This window comes from Castanea sativa, chromosome 1, assembly GCF_040712315.1.
Source record: "Castanea sativa cultivar Marrone di Chiusa Pesio chromosome 1, ASM4071231v1".
Classification (NCBI taxonomy): domain Eukaryota; kingdom Viridiplantae; phylum Streptophyta; class Magnoliopsida; order Fagales; family Fagaceae; genus Castanea; species Castanea sativa.
Window position 1 is genome coordinate 8,137,927 of NC_134013.1, and position 20,192 is coordinate 8,158,118.

At 35.9% G+C, this 20,192-nt stretch overlaps 1 protein-coding gene and 1 pseudogene across 1 annotated transcript; both read left to right on the top strand.

Annotated features, from left to right (window-relative positions):
- The first annotated feature begins 3,324 nt into the window (after nucleotides 1-3,324).
- LOC142643353 (uncharacterized) lies at nucleotides 3,325-12,488 on the top strand (annotated as a pseudogene).
- Nucleotides 12,489-17,647: 5,159 nt separating this feature from the next.
- On the top strand, nucleotides 17,648-18,908 carry LOC142642053 (peroxisomal membrane protein 11A). The gene has a single exon (XM_075816410.1). The coding sequence runs from the start codon at nucleotides 17,859-17,861 to the stop codon at nucleotides 18,630-18,632; it is 774 nt and encodes a 257-aa protein (XP_075672525.1). The 5' UTR covers nucleotides 17,648-17,858; the 3' UTR covers nucleotides 18,633-18,908.
- Nucleotides 18,909-20,192: the final 1,284 nt, after the last annotated feature.

A 20,192-nucleotide genomic window follows, 5' to 3' on the forward strand; every position in this document is an offset into this window, starting at 1 on the left:
AGTGGTGATGGCTAAGAGTTTTGAAGCTTAACTAGTAGTCCATGATATTTGTAACAAAAATGTCTATGATTAAATTTTATCTCTACCATTGTTATAACTTTTGAATTGTATAAATAAATAAAAATAAAAAAAGAAAAGAAGAGAGAGAGAGAGAGAGAGAGAGGATGTTTCAACTTTCAAACCCACCATTGGTGACAATTTTATAAGGCTAAGAATTTATATTTCTTGGATGAAAAAAAAAAATTATTGATTACATGTTAGATTGTCCTACATAAAATAAAACTGCTTCCTCAATGGTTTTTTTTTTTGTTTGTGTGACTCATAAGTTTGATAATATGGTAATTTGTACAGTTTAATTTGAATCAAATTCATCCATATCCTCCCAAATTTTTTGCTTAATGGATTCTTTCAATCCTACTTGAGGAGCATAAATACTAACGATGTTAATTGTATTTTTCTGCTAAAACATGTTTAATTAACTTTAATGAATTTTGTCTATGATTATCCTAGTTTTATTCTTATCTTTTCCCATATAAAAATAATTTTGTTTTGTACGTTCAATTTCTCACCTATACACTTTGTCCTAGGAACGCACATTTATGTTCATTCTTTCTGCTAGTCTTTGCACCTACTATTTACAATAGCTTCCATGTTAAAGACTCTAAATTCCAAGTATCTATGCGAATCTTATCTCCTAGACTAGCGTCCTTACCCACATTCTTCCATCAAGGTGCATGCGGCATTGCGGCCACTCTTCGCTATACCCGAATGTCCATGCGTATTGCTTACAATAAACACTCTAACTTAACTCTTGCCTACTTCCACAGCATTTGAGGATCAATGTAGCACTCTATTGGTAGGAGCTACTCCTATGTGTATCTATAGTAAATCCATTTATAATAAGATGGCTACATTTCTGTAACTGTGAACCTTTTAAAACCATGTCCCTCTTTTTTTTTGCCATGTGATCAACTATGAACAAAATATATGATACTAAACACATACACATTGAATGCTTTATAACATGCTCATGAAAAGATTAATATCCTTTATTCACAATCAAAATAGTTTTCATTATATGTGATAATAAGAAAACGATAACAATATCATTATAAAAGAATTCAAGATTCAAACATTAACTTATAGTCATAAAATAGTTATTTTAAGCCAACCAAAATCACCTAAGCGAATAAAATAATCAATTAGACTAAAATTTGTGTGTTTTTTCCCCTGAATTAATAAGAAACTTTATTACCCAACGGAGATTGAATGACCATTTATTATAGTTTATTTTCAGTTATTTGAAAATTGAATCCTTTGAAAAATAGAAAACTCTACTTAGGGGCTGTTTGGTAAAAGATTTTTAGTATTATTGTTTAAGTGTTGTGAAAATATATGTGAATGAAAAAATATTATAAAAATATATATTGTGATATTTAAATACTAAAAACTATTAATTAACCAATAAATATAAAATAAAAAGTTTTAAAAAGTTGTATTTTTTAAAACGTGATTTCAAAACACTTTTACCAAATGGACTTTGGAGGGCCAAGCTCAAGCCCATCTCTTTCCCCATATTCCAACGCAGAGGCGAGGAATGGGACGAATGGATGGGACCTGGGAATTGGCCCCATATCTTTACAAGAAAGGGGCCAATGGGCAAAAAGGAGCAGCGTAAAAGGTAAGAGCATTCATATCAGTTCTTGTATAATTTTTTATAATATAAAAAATTCTTTATTTTACACATTTTGGTCAAAAAAATCACCTACATCAATGGAGCTAAAATTGTATAAAATCTTGCAAAACTATCCACGAACTACAATAACCTTGTAAATACACACAGCTACCGTATCTCGTTTATACAATATTTTATCATTTTCTCGTTCGCTCCTTTTTTTTTTCTCTCTAATCTGTGCTCAACAAACTCAATTCTCTCATCTTTTTCTCAACACAGAAGATACACAGAGATACACTTTGCTAAAAAAAAAAAAACACAGACATACACAAACACAGATCGCTCATCTTTTTCTCAACACAAAAGATACACAGAGATACACTTTGCTCCAAAAAAAAAAAAAAAACCATAGGCATACACCAACACATATCAGTGCTTAACTTAATCGAAGCTTGTGGGTCTTGCCGTGGATCGGAGCTCGCGAATCGTGATTGGAGCTCACGGATCGCGGATCGGAGCTCGTGAATCATGGATCGAAGAGGGAGAGTTGATTTGAGCTTGTGATCGGAGAGGGAGAGTTGATCTGAGCTCGTGATCGGAGAGGGAGTTGATCGAGAGGGAGAGGGAGAGTTGGAGAGATGGGTATAGAGAAAGAGAGCAAAAATCAGAAATGAGTAGGGAGAGAGAGAGCGCGCTAATTATATCAGGGTAATTGGGAAAATAATAAAAAATTGAAGAAAATTGATTATTTAATTAAAAAAGGTGGTAGGATAGATGAACTGATGTGGGTGTTTTGTAAAATTGGATGTGTAAAATAGAAAAAGTGGGTTTTTAGTGTAAAAGTAGATGTGTAAAATGAAAGAACTGATGTGGATGCTCTAATAAGTATTAAAAGTACATGTCAGTTTCACGACACATTTATGGAATCTTTGAATACCTCCAGATTTTTAGGGTATTTGGACTTTGAAGGAAGAGTTTGAATAATGTTATTAGGATGTTTTTGATATATGTGTAAGTAAAAATATATATAAAAATGTGTGTATTTTATCTATACTATTATTTAAGGGGCTTCTCTATTTGGATTGGATTTGTTTTGTTCCAAAATACTTCAATACTCCTAAATTTAAGTCTATACTATTATTTAAGGGGTTTTTCCTGTTTGGACTGGATTTTTTTTGTTCCAAAATACCCATAACACTCTTAAATTTAAGTAAAGACAAAACTTAAGGATAAACAGGTAAAAATATATGTATAACTTGTACTAAAACGTTGCTTACAAAATAAGAACATTCTCTGTTCAAGGTATTTGAAATGCTCCAACACCTAATCTCACGTTTTCAAAAAAGAAAAAAATCACTCTTTTTTTAACCTTTAATAAGTCTATACTTTTTATTTAAAAAAAAAAAAAAAAAAACTGCTCCCCTTATCTGAATATGTAAAAAAATAATAATAATAAAAACCTACTCCCAGTTAGAAATGTAATTAATTTTTTAAAACATCATGCAGTTTGCTTTTTCTACGGATGTATTGTTTCATGGTGGCAAAAAAAGAAGGAACCCACTTCAACACTCTCACTCTCCCTGTACGATCACTTTCTCAAAACTTTTGTGCAAGCAATCAGTTCCTATTTAAAACAAATTAAGAACAAAATGCCAACTTCCTTGGTTAAATTCTTCTTCTACATTCTCTACTCCCTTTCCTTCATAGGTACGCTATTAAGATGGCAGTCTTTAAAACCCTTCAACTATGTATAGTATAGTTGAAAAACTTACATCGTTTTCTGTTAATTTGTTTTGCAAATGGGACATATATGGCTTGGACTTCTTACCACTGCAGGCCATTTAACCCCAAAAGATGGTGGCTTTCATCTCTATAGTGGAGAAGAAGTAGTGTTTGAAGTTCCGAAAAGACGGTCTGGAAGAGTATGGGACAAACAAGGTTGTTGCATTGATGAAGAAATTGGCAAAGGTTCATGCCAAACTAGTGACTGTGCTGGCCCTTTGCATTGCCAACGCATTGGTGGAGTCCCTCCAGCCACAAATGACAAAATGACATTTGGAACCTCTAAATCAAACTTACATTAGTATGATGTGAGTTTGGTTGATGGGTTCAACTTGCCCGTGTCAATGGTTTCCCATAGGTGGTGAGTATTATGCGTCCAGGTTATAGGTGGTGAGTATTAGGAATGTAGGTGAAATAAGTTTTCATCACTGGATTTTTTTATTTATTTTAAAATTGAAAACTGCTGTAATTTTAAATTATAAGGCACGTAAATTATTAACTTTTTCTTTTTCTTTGGCACTACGGCTTTTTTTCTTTTTGCTAAATGGCACTACTTCTTTTTCAGCATTAGGTTTTTTTTTTTGTTTTTTTTTTTTTGTGTGTGGTGAAATAATCTTTCATCACACCTCTAGGTTTTTTTGTGATTGAAAAATGTAGTAATCCGAAATTATAATAAATGCTTTAAATTACCCCTTATCCAAAATACCCCTACACCCCTAGGTTTAAGTAGGGACAGAACTAAAGGATAATTTGGTAAAAATATATGTCTAATTTGCATTAAAATATTGCTTACAAAATAGGAACATTCTTCCACTAACACACTTCTTTAAAGGAACTATACGTTTATTGTTTATAAAAAAAAAAAAAAAAAAAAGTTAAACACCCCACGTTTATCCAAAAACAAATCTAAATATATATATATAAACTAAAGGACAATACAGATTTTTTTTTGTTCTAAAATACCCTTACATTCTTATATTTAAGCAGAAACAAAACTAAAGGACAATCCAGTAAAAATACAACCCTAACTTTCACTAAAACATTGCCTAAAAAATAGGGTCATTTTCTTATTGATTTTCAAATTTATTTATCCACTTATAAAAATAAAAAAGATTCTCAAAATAAAAATGATCTATACTACTATTTAAGAGGCTTCCCCTGTTTGGATTTCACATTTTGGATGCCTAAATTACCCTCATCATATCCACTTACAAGTTTTCGGCCAAAATGGGCAATTAGCCATAGTTGCTGAAGATTATAGTTAGTAGGCATTGGTTTGAAAGAAAATATAATTTTAACATCTCGAGTCTAAGAGAGTTGATTTTGGGGGTCAAAATCGACTCTCTAGGACTCGATTTCCATGGTCTATTACGTCTGATGTGGCATTTTATCCACGTGGTGACCACCTAGAAATCGAGTCTTAGAGACTCGATTTACAAACCAAAAAAATTTCAAGACCCTCCCAAAAAAAAAAAATCCCAGAAATCGCTGCCTGGGTCGCGCCCGGGTCGCGACCTGCACACCTGGGTCGTGACTTGGGTCGTGCCCTGGGTCGCGACTTGGGTCGTGCGCCTGGGTCGCGCCGCCTGGGTCGTGCTGCTGGTCGGCGGTGATGAGCCTATGGTAGCTGAGTTTGTGCCGGAAGCAGAACAGATGCAACGAGGAAATGAAACTCAGAAAAAAGGAGAAGGAAAATAAGAAAAAACAAGTGAAAGTTATAAATCAACTGTCAAATACTTAATTTTCAGGTAGAGTCCACGTGGAAAAAATGCCACATCAAACTTGATCGGACCATGAAAATCGAGTCTTTGAGACTCGATTTATAGCCCAAAATCGACTCTCTTAGACCGAGATGTTAGTAAAATATATAGTTTATAAACAGTGCCTACTAATTATAATGTTTAAAAATTAATGTTAAATTCCCATTTTGGCCCAAGTTTTCAAATACTACTATTTAAGAGGTTTTCCTTATTTGGATTCCATATTTTGGGTGCCTAAAGTACCCTCATCATATCCACTTACAAATTTTCAACTAACGAAGATAAATATGTAAATTAAAACTCCTACACTTTAAAACCCACAAACTCACGTAAAACCCACAAACTCACGTAAAACTTACAAACTCACGTACGCTTTGCAGTTTCTATCTCTCATTCTTCTTCAGATTGAAGACATTTAGTTTAGCTCGACATCCTCCTTTCTTTTTCTTCAGTTTAAAGACATTTATTATCAGAAGCTCTAACAAATTTTTAGGTTCTATCTTCACATTGGTCCCCTTTCTAGGGTTTTCTTTCTTCCCATTTTGAGAATTCGCTTAAATTGCAAATGTGTATGAAAATTTTGTTGTTTGCTTCCTACACGTTCAAAAATTAAAGATTGCTTTTTATTTTATATTATTTTAACCTAAATTCTGTAATTCTTATTTTGCTTTATTAATTTTTTTTGCAAATGGAAGCTTTTTATTAGAAGCTCTAAGATAAGTACACTAAACTCAAGGTTAATGTGACAATGTGTATTTTGTTTTTAATTTTATTTTATATTTCAATGATGCTATGTTTGGTCACTCAAAAAATTTTGCGATGACGGCAAACAATTCAAATTTTCAATTTTCCCCCCTCTTTATTTTTGCTTTTACACAATAGAAATTTTTTATTTTATATTTTTTTCTGCTTTCAGGTCTGTGCTTTTGTTTTCTATGCTTCTAATTATTTCCTTTTGTTTTTGTTTCATGAAAAAAAAAATTGTTATTAAAGAGTTGAGCTGAGGAAGCAAATCTCATGCTCTTTGCAATTGTTCAATAAGACCGATAACTATGTGGCTTTCAAGGTACTACACTAATACTACTTCATAATTCACTTTCAAATTTCCAATTTTTTGAACACCTTTCGTGGTTTTTGAAGTGGGTTTTTTTTGGTTATTTGTGTTCTGGGTTTTTGTGATATTGATTTGTGTGAAAATTTGGATATGGGTTTGTTTGATATATAGGTGAAGACTACAAATCCAAAGAAGTACTGTGTGAGACCCAATACTGGAATTGTGATACCGAGGTCTTCCTGTGATGTTATAGGTCTCTCTCTCTAATAAATACTTGAATTTTGTGCTTAATACATGTTATTTTTAATTAGTTTATGCTTAGTCACAGTTTCTCTTTTATTAATTTTTAGCTTCAGAACTATTGTTGTCATACTGGAATTGTTTTAATCACATTGTGTTTTAGTTTGATTGATTTTGGCATTAAAGTTTTTTAGTTTTTTTTTTTAACCATCATTGTATATGTTTTTGGTGTTAAATTATATTTATTTAGTTATTTATTTAAATATTTGATGATGTGGTGATTAGATTTTAAAGAGTTCATGATAGAGTTAAATTCTAACTTTGGTTTGTTGATTAAATTTTTTTTTAAAAATACTTGATTTAACCCTAATTCTTTTATCTCTCTCAGGTACATGTACGCACAAATTTTTTGGATTGCATTGAGGAGTCATTGGAATGGAATATTAGATAAGTTCAGGTGAGAGGCTTTACAAGAATTATTATATGTATTAAACCTCACATAAAATGGTTGTTAACTAAGAAATTGTTGTAAATTTTTTTTTTTTTTTGTAATAGAAACTATATTTATCATCTCTATAATTCTATGTCAAATTCAATTTAAATTTTTTTCCATAAGTATTAATTTACTACTTCATAAAAAATGTTACATACCTTTTTCTCAGTTTTAAAGGTTATTAATGTTGTTGATATATTTGAAATTTAAACTATTTTTAACTTTTTTTATGGATGTGTAGTAAGTGGCTAACTTTTAGAACTAAAAAACTAAATTTTTGGATTAAACAAAAATTGATAAATATTATTAAATTTTTTTAAAAAGAAAAACAACACCAAAAGAAACGTGTATCTCCTGCCATAAAATTTGAAATTTAAACCTATGTTATGGATGTTTAGTAAATGGCGAAATTTTAGGATTAAAAAACTACATTTTAGGATTAGACAAAAAATTATAACTGCCATACATAAAAGTTGAAAAAAAAAACATCAACAAAACCAAAAAGGGGAAAAAAAAACATCAACAACTCCAAAGAGGGGAAAAAAAACAAACGTGGATGTGTAGTTACTAAATTTTAGGATCTTTCTAGAAGCATTTTCTTTAACAAAAATCTTATTAATTTACTATTCCATAGAAAATGTTATGTACCTTATAAAATACTAGCCTCTGAGCACGGCAGCGGTGCTCGGATGCTCTTCTATTTTTTGGGTAAGGGTTAATTTAGAGCATTTATTATAATTTAGGATTACTACATTTTTCAATAAAAAAAAAAAACCTAGGGGCGTAATGAAAAATTATTTTACCACACATAATACTCATCACACTTCTAGATTTTTTTTTTGTGATTGAAAAATGTAGTAATCTCAAATTATAATAAATACTTTAAATTAATCCTTACTCAAAAAATAGAAGAGCCTTCGAACACACACGTGAGCGCGTGCTCAGAGGCTAGTATATAAAATAAAAAACATAGATTTTTTTTTCTACTACTACTAAAAAAGAAAGAAAGCCCATCTCACACGCGAAACGCATGTGATAAGGCTAATATTGTTTAAAATATGTGAAAATGTGTCACACTCCCTTCATTTTCCTACTCATAATCTTTCTGCTTGGGCCCTCGAACAGGTCCGAACCCATCTCTTTGATGAGTGGGTTTTTTTTCCCTCCACTTAATACAGATGGTTTGGGCCTGACAAGTCTTTTGCAGTCAAGTTAAAAAAATAAAAAAAGAAATAAAGGAAAATAACACGAGGAATTTTTTTCTTTAGGGCACAGTTTGTTTAGACATGAGATATGGATACATGGCCGCATTCTTATCCTAATGTATTCAGTGCAATTGATGCACTAGGCATAATTTAAGTCCTTTTCTTTTATATTGAGATGGCTGAGAATAGAAAGAATTTGAATACTAATTACCAGGAAGTGTCAAAATATAACAAAGTTTAACTAAAAACTCTTGGTGACTAGGGAATTGCCAAACAATGCTATATACACACAAAAAAATTTGAATACATTTTTAACACCAATCAAAATTATTACTTTTAGATAATTACAATATATGGTTAACTTAGCAGTTTGTGCATGTAGAGCTACCTTATCCGTGGGCACGCATATCAATAACGAACTAAGAAAAGAAATACGAAAGGTTTACAGAATAGTCCAACAATCTGTAAGTAGGGATGGCAATTTTTTCCCGTCCCTCCTCGTTTCGCCCCGTGCGGGTTTTTCCCGCCTCGCAAAGGTGATGGGGTGGGAATGGGTTTACACTTTTTAGACCCACCCCGCCCCGTCCTGCCCTATCCTCGCCCCACCTAGCGTTAATAAGGATTAAGTTGTAATTTTTTCATACTCTAAAATCCTACTATTTAAACAAAAATATCATCAACTTATTTTATTCTACCTAATGTGGTTCTATCTCTCTTTTCTCTCAAGCAAAATTGGAAATAAGGTACCAATTTTAACTCTCTTTTTTTGTATTTTCATTCATGATTCATATGTCTTTCTCAATTTACTTTTCATCATTAACATAATATGAGATTTTTGTGTCATACTATGAGATTTTTGTTGTGACATTGTCTTGTTAAACATTTAGATAATATTATTTAGTTTTTGCTAAAAAATTGTTTGATTTGATAGGATAAATTTATTTATAATTTTAAGTATATTTTTAATATTGAAACATGTCATTTTATTTGAAAAAATGGTAATAGTTATAGGGAAAATTAACAAGAAATAAAGTTTTACGGTGTAGGGCGGGGCTTCGTGGGTCTTCGCGAGGCCTTAAGAGGCGGGGATGGGGCAAGAAATTTTTTCCGTCATGCGGAGCGAGGCGGGGATGGGGCAAAAAAAATCTATACGGGGCGGAGGCGAAGGTCCCATCCTTTGGCCCCATTGCCATCCCGGGCGAATGTGAAGATTAGCGATGTGGGGGCATCAATGTAGTAAGTTAGGCAACGTTTGAAAGAATAAAGAAAACTAACATCTCGAGTTTTTGAAACTCGAGATACACATTAAAACTCAAGTCTCAAAGACTCGCTTTGTGCTCGCTTTGTGCTCGCTTTGCGCTCACTGAGGTGGACAAAAATGCCACTTGGATCTCGAGTCTTAAAAACTCGTTTTGCGTGCGAAATATAAATCGAATCTTTAAGACTCGATTTTCATAGGCTTATCTCCACATAGAACTCGAGTCTTATAGACTCGAGTTCTACTGGACAAAATATTAATAACACAACACTCACCCCGTATTAACTCTCACAGAGAAAACTCAAAAACAGAGCATCCTCCTCTCAGTCTCACTAACTCTCACTCACCCACTCTCACACCACATTGCCTCTCACTCTCACAAAACCACATTGTCCACTCTCACTGCTCTTCCCTCTCAGCAAATTCATATCTCAAGTAAGGGTTTGCATAATTTGATTGTCATTGTAGTTGGGTATGTTGTCTATGGGTGTGGGTTAAAGGGTTTGACCATTTATTTTGTAGATAGTTAACATAACTTAGTTAATTTACCAATATTGTGAATTATAGAGCTTTGTTTTGTTAGTGTTAATTTTTTTAGTATTTATTTGCATAGTTTTTGTTATCAAAATTTTATTAATCATTTCTAGGCTTTTATTTTTATCATGATCTTACAAGTTTTTTTGACTTTATTTATCATTGGTTTGGGTATGAAATGGGTAGTGAATGAATGTAATGAATGGGTATGTAATCATGCTCCTCTACCCACCTAGTTCTTTCAGAACCCTTTTAGGCATTATAGGTCACCACACAATAGAGTAATAGATAATTCCGTCTCTTCATCCACTAGGATTAGAAGGCTTACGTCTTGGCCTTTATATATTAATGGGCAATAGGGCACTCTATAATCTAGCTTGAATATGTTTAGCATTAAGATCGCATTACTTTTTTCCCCCACTTTACGACTATGTGATTTAACTAACATAGTACTTGACTTGAGCAGGTTCACAATGTTTGAAATTGTTATAATCATATACCACGGTGGTCCGCTTAAGAATGTCAATGCAAACAAGGGATTGCCATTTGAGGAGCCGGGTATAAAGACCTATTATACCCAAATTGATCGTAGGTTGAAGACCCTTGACGAATTGGAGATGTTTGTCATGGAAGAGTTGTGTAAGAATCCTGATGTGCACAACATACAAATTACTTATCGTGTGCCAAATGAAATCCTGAAGTACCGGATTAATTACAAGTATATAGTGATAGAAACAGACAAACATGTAAAGATCATGTTTGACAAGTTGGAGAGTATAGCTGAAGTAACTAACATTGAGTTGTACATATAGTTGGAGCCGCGTGCAGTATGGCAAGAGGATATCCAACAAACAACCACAAGCTTACAGGTTACGATTCCGGATGCTCAATATGAGTATTCTACACATGTAGAGGATGATGATGTTCATGCCGATGGTGGTGGTAATGATGATGATGATGATGATGATGACGACGACGATGACGACGACTATGTTGATAAGACTACTGCCGTTAACAATGATGATGACGACGATGATGATGATGATGATGATGATAATGACGACGACGACGACGATTATGTTGATGAGACTACTACCGTTAACAATGATGATGACGATGATGATGATGATGATGACGACGACGACGACTATGTTGATGAGACTACTGCCGTTAACAATGATAATGACGATGATGATGACGACTATGTTGATGAGAATCTTGCCATTAACGGTGAAGATTTTACCGATAAAGATGAGTATGAAGACATGATTGATAGAGGGGAATTTCGGGACTTTGAGGACTTTAAAAGGGACATTGATGACGATGAGACATTGGACGATAGTGAACTTGATGCAAACAATGTTATTAGTGTCCAAAACATTACGAACACAATCCCTGCTTACGCACCTCCTGCGTTGTCATTTTCTGCAAATACTTGGGAAAATATGGTTGATCCTTCACATATTGAGATGCCATTTGTGTCTACTTGGAGAGAGGAGATGAATTTGTGCAAAGGGTTAACTTTTGCCAATAAAGTGGAGGTGAAGCGCATATTAACAATTTGTGCTATCAAGGAAAACAAACATTTTAAGATCACTAGGTCGACGACGAAAAATCTTTGTGCGAAATGCGTGCATGAGTCATGCAAGTGGTATGTCTACGCAGTTATGAAGCCCGATCTCCACGGACTATGGATGGTCACCGTGTATGTGGGTCCTCACACATGTATATCGACTGGGGTGCAAAATGATAGTAGAATGATGAGTTGTAATTTTATTGCAGCAGAAATTCAGAACAAGTTATGTGAGGATCACACTACTCAAATTAAGCATCTCAGATCTCTAATAGAGTTGAAATATAATGGCCATAAGCCTTCTTACTACAAGGTATGGGATGCGAAACAAAAGGCGATTGCGTTTATGTTTGAAGATTGGGAAGAGTCTTACCAAAGACTGCAAAAGTTGCTAATGGCATATATTGATCAGGACCCGACTACCCAATTTTGCTATCGTGTCACACCCACCGACGAAGATCACACCGTATTGTTGCATTATGTGTTTTGGTCTTTCAGTCCATGCATATCAGGATTCAAATACTGCAAGCCGGTTATCAGTATTAATGGGACTCATCTGTATGGTAAATATCAGGGAAAGTTGTTAGTTGCAATGGCAACCAATGCTAACAACAAGGTATTCCCTCTCGCCTTTGCTGTTGTGGATTGTGAGTCAAGGTCCACTTAGAGGTGGTTTTTACGGTGCCTCGGAGAAACGATTGGCCACCTGATACCTGACGAAGGCATTTGCATAATTTCTGACCGACATCTCGGTATCAAAAACGCCATTGTAAACTGGCCTAGAAGAGATGATGGAAAAACATGGGTATTTCATAGATATTTCCTTCGACATGTTGCTAGCAACTTCAACACCCATTTTCAGAACTTGACTCTAAAGTTAATGGCGTTGAAAGCAGGATATGCTAGTCAAGTAGTTAAATTTGCTACCATAATGGAGTCCATTAAGTAGGTGGAAATTGAGGCCATTAGGAAGAAGAAGAAGGTGACGGGAAGGGATGGTAAGGAAAAGAATCAAGATTATCTTCCATACACATATCTAATGAGCGAGTCTGTGGATATGTGGACCCAGTCACACGAAGGTGGGAGACGTTTTGGGGCAATGACAACCAATATATCGGAGTGTTTCAATGGTGTACTGAAAGGTGCACGGGGCCTTCCTATTGCTGCGTTGGTTGAGTTCACTTGGAACAAATTTGTTCAATATTTTCACGATCGGCACAAAGAATACCATTATGAGTTGTCAGAGGGTAGGAAATGAAGTGAATATGCCTTATCTACGTGGGATGGAAATAAGCGTAGATCTGAGAAACACTATCTCAAGCCATTTAGCAATGAAGAGCTGATATTTCAAGTAGTTACCCAACTCAACACGTGTAGCGCAGGAAGGGGAAACCACAGTTACAAAGTTCGGTTATGGGAAAAAACATGCAGTTGTGGGAAATGGAAAAACATAGGGATCCTATATTCACATGCAATTAGAGTATGTGACTATTTACATATTGATTCGACCACATATATTCACCCATGTTATGGTTTGAACCATGCCCTTAACACTTATGGGCATGCATTTGTGGTTCCTAATTCACAGTCATTGTGGAGGGATCCCATGGGGCCAAAGTGGTTGCCTAATCCGGCATTGTTGCGGGCCAAAGGTCGACCGGTGAAGTCAAGAATAAGGAATGAGATGGATGGAGTGAGGAATAAGGATCGAGAACTAGGATGGCGGAGGGAGGACGCAGATTTGATAGAGAGTCAACCCAAGCAAACATGTGGACTGCGTCATGCTTCCGAGGATAACCGCAGAAAATGTCTGCAGTCCCGTGGCGCTTCCACAAGCGGCCATGTTCCACACTAGGTAGGTAGATGGCAAAAAGTTATGCATCGGTTAAATAATTGTTGTTCATTTGATATTTACCTAATGTTTACTATCTTGTCTTCTGACGTAAGTACTCTACGTTTTTCAGGCATGCTTCCATGGACGACATTTTTGTCATGCGGACCACCGATCTTAGGAAAAGTGACTACGTTGTATTGGCGCTATGTGAACTTTTTGGTTTTTATTGAATGTACTTGTAATTCTCTACGTCTCATGCCCATTGTTTGCCTCCCCATTTGCTACAGGACCACCACCAAGCCCAGCCAAATCATTTAGGATGCGTCGGACATGGTTGTATGCTCGGCTGCCTACAGGAAGCATCTCCAACAGCGCTAAATGACTTTCAATTTGAAACTGAGAAAGAACCAGTACAATCAAATTTGAGACATTTACGTATCAATTGTAGAATGGATAATATAATACTTATTAATCTACCCAAATACTCAACTAAGATATATCTAATTAGAACACATTACCGATATATCTAATTTTGCGATGTTGCGGTCGACATACTTTTGAGTGACCGGACGATATCAGCGGTAATAGTCATGATTGCGAGGCATCTCACCAGTCTGAGGAGGTGCATGGCAAAGTCGTTGTTGTCTCATATCCCATGTAAGGATATACGGTCCATGCTCCTCCCTCCAATTCTTTTCCACCTTCTCACACAAGTCTATTCTATGCAGTCTTTCATCGTACACAACATGGTCGGGCCGCTCTTGCGCCAACCCAAACTGACAAAGGACATGATCTGAGTGGTGTATCTCTACTATGCAAAAACACAAAATTGGCACCCTTGTCGTCCACGTATCCCTTCCTGCAACGCAAAAGTGAGGAAGGTGGCTGAAGTCTGCCTCGTATGGCTGCCACACAATCTACAATAGAAACAAAAAACAATTATCATAACATCAAGGAATGTGAAACAAGGGAGAATACATAAATAAAGGGAAAAACAAAAATTAAAACAGAAGATATGTTAAAGGATGAAGCAATCATATTCTTAAGGAAAATTAACATAACCAAACAGAATTTTTGTATACTATTACTTGGTCCGGCTGCATTCTAACTAATTGCTTGCGATAGTGGATCAAGGCCATGACGGATGGCCTACTCTTCAAGCTTGGCACCCGCACCCACCTACAGTTACGACCGAATAACATAAGATAAGATAATACCCATGTTATAGTTACTAAGAAGTGTATATTGCATAACACACTAAATATCAGGAAAATACTTACTTAAATGCAAGTGGAGCATATGGCCATGGGCCATAATCACATCTAGGTGGGGGCTCTATCCTTGGGCACAAGAAGGGCAACCTTGCCTATGCCCAATACTGGACTAATGTGCACACCCCACCAATCTACGATGCCCCTTTCTCGCTCGCTCGACACAACTCTCTGTACAACCACGCCAAGCAACCACTACCCCAACTATACTGTGGTGGATCACGAAGGTCACGCAGGAACACCAAGAACATCAGATGCACCATATCTCTCGACTTGTCCATGAAAAGCTTATCCCCTAGCAGCGCTAAAATATAGCATCGGGCATACTAGTGTATCTGCATCTCCATTGCGTCATGAGGCAGTGGCGTTGCAATGGCGTCGCAATGGCGTCAACAAGGCGGCTGATGAGAATTCTTTGCCCCACCAAATTTTTGTTGTCATTTGTTGGAGTAAAACCAAGCAACTCCATGCACAAATCTTGCCAATCCCCATCCACCACAGCAGTCGGCCCAACCAAGACCTCACCGTCTATAGGAAGGCCGAAAATGACCTCCACATCTTGTAGGGTGATTGACATCTCACCATGTGGAAGATGGAACGTATGAGTCTCCGGCCGCCATCGCTCAACGAGGGCCGATATTAGGCAATGATCTATCTCTCTAGAAGGGGCCCTAAACAATCCTTCCAGCCTTAGCAACTTGATAATGTTAATCACCCGATTATCTCCCATTTGAATGGTTGCCATCTCTTTAGTGCGACCACGGCACGTAAATGGGCCCGGGTCCTGCAAAATCCATACAAATTATAGTGGTTGTTACAACTACAAATACAACTTTGAAAGAACTTGCTAACTAAAAGTCAAAGACAATGTAAAAATTAAAGCAGTTGTTAGAACTAGATATTTCACCTCGCCATTCCAAATGTCCTCTGATCGATGATATCGTTGTCGCGTCAACAATGACTCATCAATAGGACCAGGGTGCAAGATCTGTGGCTCGTCATCGATCCGAGGCTCCATACTGCAAAGATTAGAGTGCTACTGTGAGATCATTAATAGTGTGGGGGCAAAGGAATGCTATTCTACATGTAAGGAAAATCTATATTGAAGAGCAGCTTATTAGTATTATTTAACAAAAGGATGCTAAAAGAATGGAAAGTAAGAAGAAGTACATCTCGAGTAAACATGCTAACTAACCAATAAGTCCTCTAATCAAAGAGAAAAAATAGTCTCAAATCTGCAAATTAAAACCCAGCAGTTTGTTTGAGGAAACTATCAACGCATATCAAAAGGAATTTAAGAACAGAGTCAGAAAAATTGGATTCCAAGAAAAAACAACCAAATTGGAAACAAACCAGGGAGAACCAAATGATAACAGCAAAACTACAAACAAAAGGGGGAAAACACCAACTAATCAACTAGGTTCCAGATGGATAAAAGGCACATTGCCTTATAAACTTAATACAAAATTTCAGTCCAAAAAAAAAAGAGAGAGAGAGAAACTCCAAGAACCTGCAATGTCCAAGCAATTAAAAAAAGTAAATATATGTACTCTTCAACCAACCATTCATTTTAATTAATCAAAAGCACTGGAAAGTTGTAGATTCCAGAGATTTCAATTAGTAAAGTCTCTTGCAATCGACCAAAGGACCTTGTTTGAATCCCACCAATACTTAAAAACCCATTGACGTATTGGTCCGGTGGTAAGCAGGTGTCATGGTTTCAAATCCTATGATAACTATAAAATAAATAGAAAAGTCCTAAATCTTATAGATAAAAACTTGAATAATCGATCGCAAGCAAGATGAATTAGTCTTTAAAAAAAAAACGCTGAACAATATAATAATTAGAAATGAACAAGTATAAAAAATAAATAAATAAATAAACCCAAACAAGCATTTCCAATGAAAAGTTAAGAAAAGGAAAGAGTTTCCAATGAAATGTAAAAAAGGTTTTAACCAAATATTGTCAGCCAATCATCCAATAGCCTAATAGTTTTGGTCAAAATTGTGTAAGATCAATTCCCAAGCTCTGCACAGTTTGAATTAATCCACACCCAATAAGCTTAGTAAACAATATTTTCAGCAAAGTATTTGCCCCAAAAGTGAATCAAAGTTCTAAAATGCCATCTTTGAATCAAATCCGAAACATAAAAACTAACCATATTCAATTAAAGTTCCAATTAAAGTTTCAATTAAACTAACCATAAAAACTAATCAAATCCGAATCAAATCAAAGTTCCAATATTTTTCAATTCTAACAATCACATAAAAACTAATGTCATTGCCAAAACATAACCATATTCTCATTGCCAAAACATAACCATATTCTCAGAACACCAAAAAAAAAACCGAAAAGATCCAAAATTGAAAAACGTAAAACCTAGGTCACATCATGAAATTCCGAAATCTAAAATTGGAGAGAGAGAGAGAGAGAGAGAGAGAGAGAGAGGAATCTAAGAAGCAAAAACGACAAAGTATTGAGAAGAAAGAGAGAGTACCTTCGGCACGGTGGGCTACGAACGGCAGTGAGAATATGGTTGCTCGAGAGTGAATAAGTGAATGACAATGGGCTACGATTTTGCTTCAGCACTGGGCAACGATTGCTTGAGAGTGAATGAGTGAGTGAGTGAGTTTGCGGGCAGAGCGAAAGTGCTGTGGATTTGTTTGAGGATTTTGAACTTTTGAGGATTTTCTAATAAGCCGTTTGAAAGTACTGTGGAAGTGTTTTGACGCTGCAGATTTCGAGTCTTGTAAACTCGATTTCTATGTGACTCCACGTGGCAATTTTGTCCAGCTAAGGGAGCAAAAACAACTGAACTTGAGCTTTTGAAACTCAAATTCTAATTAAATCTCAAGTTTTTAAAATTCGAAATGTCAGTTTCATACATACTTTCAAACACAAGCAACTAACGAAATTGTTAGAATATTATTATTATTTAGAAAGGGTGTCCTCGCCATCCCTATCTGTAAGTCTGTAACCATATCCCCACAGAAACGGCACCGTTGCCTTCGCCAACAATAATGGAACTATCCAAAATGCGTCATGTTTCATTAATCTCATAATAACTGTAAAACGATGTCGTTCCAGGCGATGCACACGCGCTTTAATTTTGTAGCTTTTCAGACACAGACACACACAGTAGTCTTCGGTCTCAGTTTCTCTCTGAAATTGAAACTCCATGGATTCGAATTCAAAAGCTTCAAATTCTCAAAACCCTAAACCCCAAATTCCACAGCCAATCAAAGACAGAGATTTCTTGAACCACCTCGAAGCCTATCTCGCAAAGCGCGATGGCGTGGACAAGCTCCTCAAGATTTCTCGTTACGCCACGAAGATAATTCTGTCCTCTTCGGCTCTCCCCGAAACCCTAACCCTAACTGGCCGACTCAGGAGCTTCGAGTCCAGCGTGGGACTGAGTCGCAAGGCCTTCCGACTCGGCAAGTTCGTTCAGGACGTGAACGCTTTGAGAAACTCCCATTTCTATTCGAAACAAGATCTCTTGCTCTCTCTCATTGCCTATGGAGGCGAGGGCTTGTACTATTTCGTCGAGCAGTTTGTTTGGCTATCGAAATCGGGTTTGATCGATGCCAAACACTCGCGGAGATTGCAAAAGGTCAGTGCTTGGGCTGAGTTCATTGGGTACATAGGCAGCATCTCGTTGAAATTCAGGGATTTGAAGGGACTTATCGAGGACGAGGCGTGTTTGGAAACGAGTATTGAGATTTCGGTTGTGAGTGGAATTGGGTGCAATGAAGAGGAACAGAAATTGAAGAAGATAAGGGAGAAGAAGGTAATGAAGAAGCTCTCAATTGTTCAAGATTTCGCTGATGGGTTAATGGCTTTGGCCGATATTCGTGACGGCAAAGGCCGGCTTTCGGCTCCGTTTGTGCTTTCGTGTGCTGGTCTTTTATCGGCTCTGATTAGTACTCACAAGAATTGGATTTCTTGCTGAGTTTGGTGGCCTTGAATTTGTTTTTTTTTTCAATGAGGTATGATTGCTGGGCATTTGGGTTTTTTCTTATCTTGTTATGTGGATTTTGAATTCCAGGATCGTTAATGCAATGCCCATAATTTATTTACTGATGAATAAAACTGTATACAGATAGTGGATCGTTATAATTTGTTTTGTTCAATAAATTAAAATTTGTAGCCTGAGATGGTGCAGAATTTTTAGAATCAAGTTAGATCAGCTGAAATTGGATGGAAGAAAAGAATTTGAAATGGAAAATGTCATATTATTTCCATTGTTTTGTTTTGTTTTGTTTTTTTTTGGGAAATTGGAGAAACATGTTTTAGTTATAGTTACAAGAGTAGAATAGTAAGGTAAACAATTCTCACACTGTCTCTCTTTCTCCCTCCAAGTTCTTCTCGTATTAAAAAAAAGATTGTGCCCAATGCACAAAACTCCAAATTCTGTGGAGTCTAGGGAAGCTGGCTGGTAGACTGCCTTGCCACCATATTTTTGGAGAGGTTGATTCTCGGACTTGAACATGCATGTGCTGCATTGGGTGGAAGGCACTTGACATCGCTTGGGAGATGTTGATTCCTGAACTCAAACTTGCGGCATGCTGCTTCAGGTAGAAGGCACTTGCAATCGCATCGAGACCTGATCTCTCAAGGTCTTCTCATATTATAATGCTATATTCTTCAAAATATTTTTCACTCCAATATCTTTCTCTTCCAGCTTTTGGTCCCATGAAAAAGGTGAAAGATACTTTAAATGGGTGTCTTTCATTTTCTTTATAAATCTGCAGTTGCAAATAAATTATAGTATGGTTATTTGATTATTTAAGATAATTTGTGATTCAGAAAATTGTAGAAGGTGGAACCATGGAAGGCTTTTTAAGCAACTAGATGGTGAACAACCCCACCCCCCCCCCCCCAAAAAAAAAAAAAAAAACTAGATGGTTTCCAATTCCAATTGGGTGGTTGCCTTAGGAGGTTCCTGCACTCACTATTCAGTGGATTCCTCTCCAATTTTTTTAAGATCTTTATTCTGTTGATGAGTTCAAAGTATCTGTTTTATGTTGAATACCCTATTTAGAAATGAAGGCTTCTAACTTTTTTATTCTGTTAATGAGTTGCAATTTGCAAAGCATTTGTTTTATGTTAAATACCTTATCTAGAAATGAAGGCTTTTTTTTTTGTTGATAATCTGAAAAAAGAAATGAAGGCTTTTTCAACGGGATCATTCTCTCCTATCCAAATGTTGCACAAATGTTTTTTTTTTTTTTTGGTGGGGGGGTTTAAGGATTGCAGACTACTGCATTACATAGATATGGATTCATGACACTCAGATCTAAACAAGAGCTCAGTTCAACTTTTCGGTTCAATGCTGTTATTGCTCTCTAATGATTAATTAAAACCTGGCAGGCACATTTGCTTCACCTAATAATTTTGCAAAGAAATGAAAGCATCTTAGATTGAGATCACAGAGTTTGGATGTTGGCATTTATTCTGCATCCACATCTATAATGTCTTTTGCTGGACACTTGTGTCTTTGCCTCTGTCA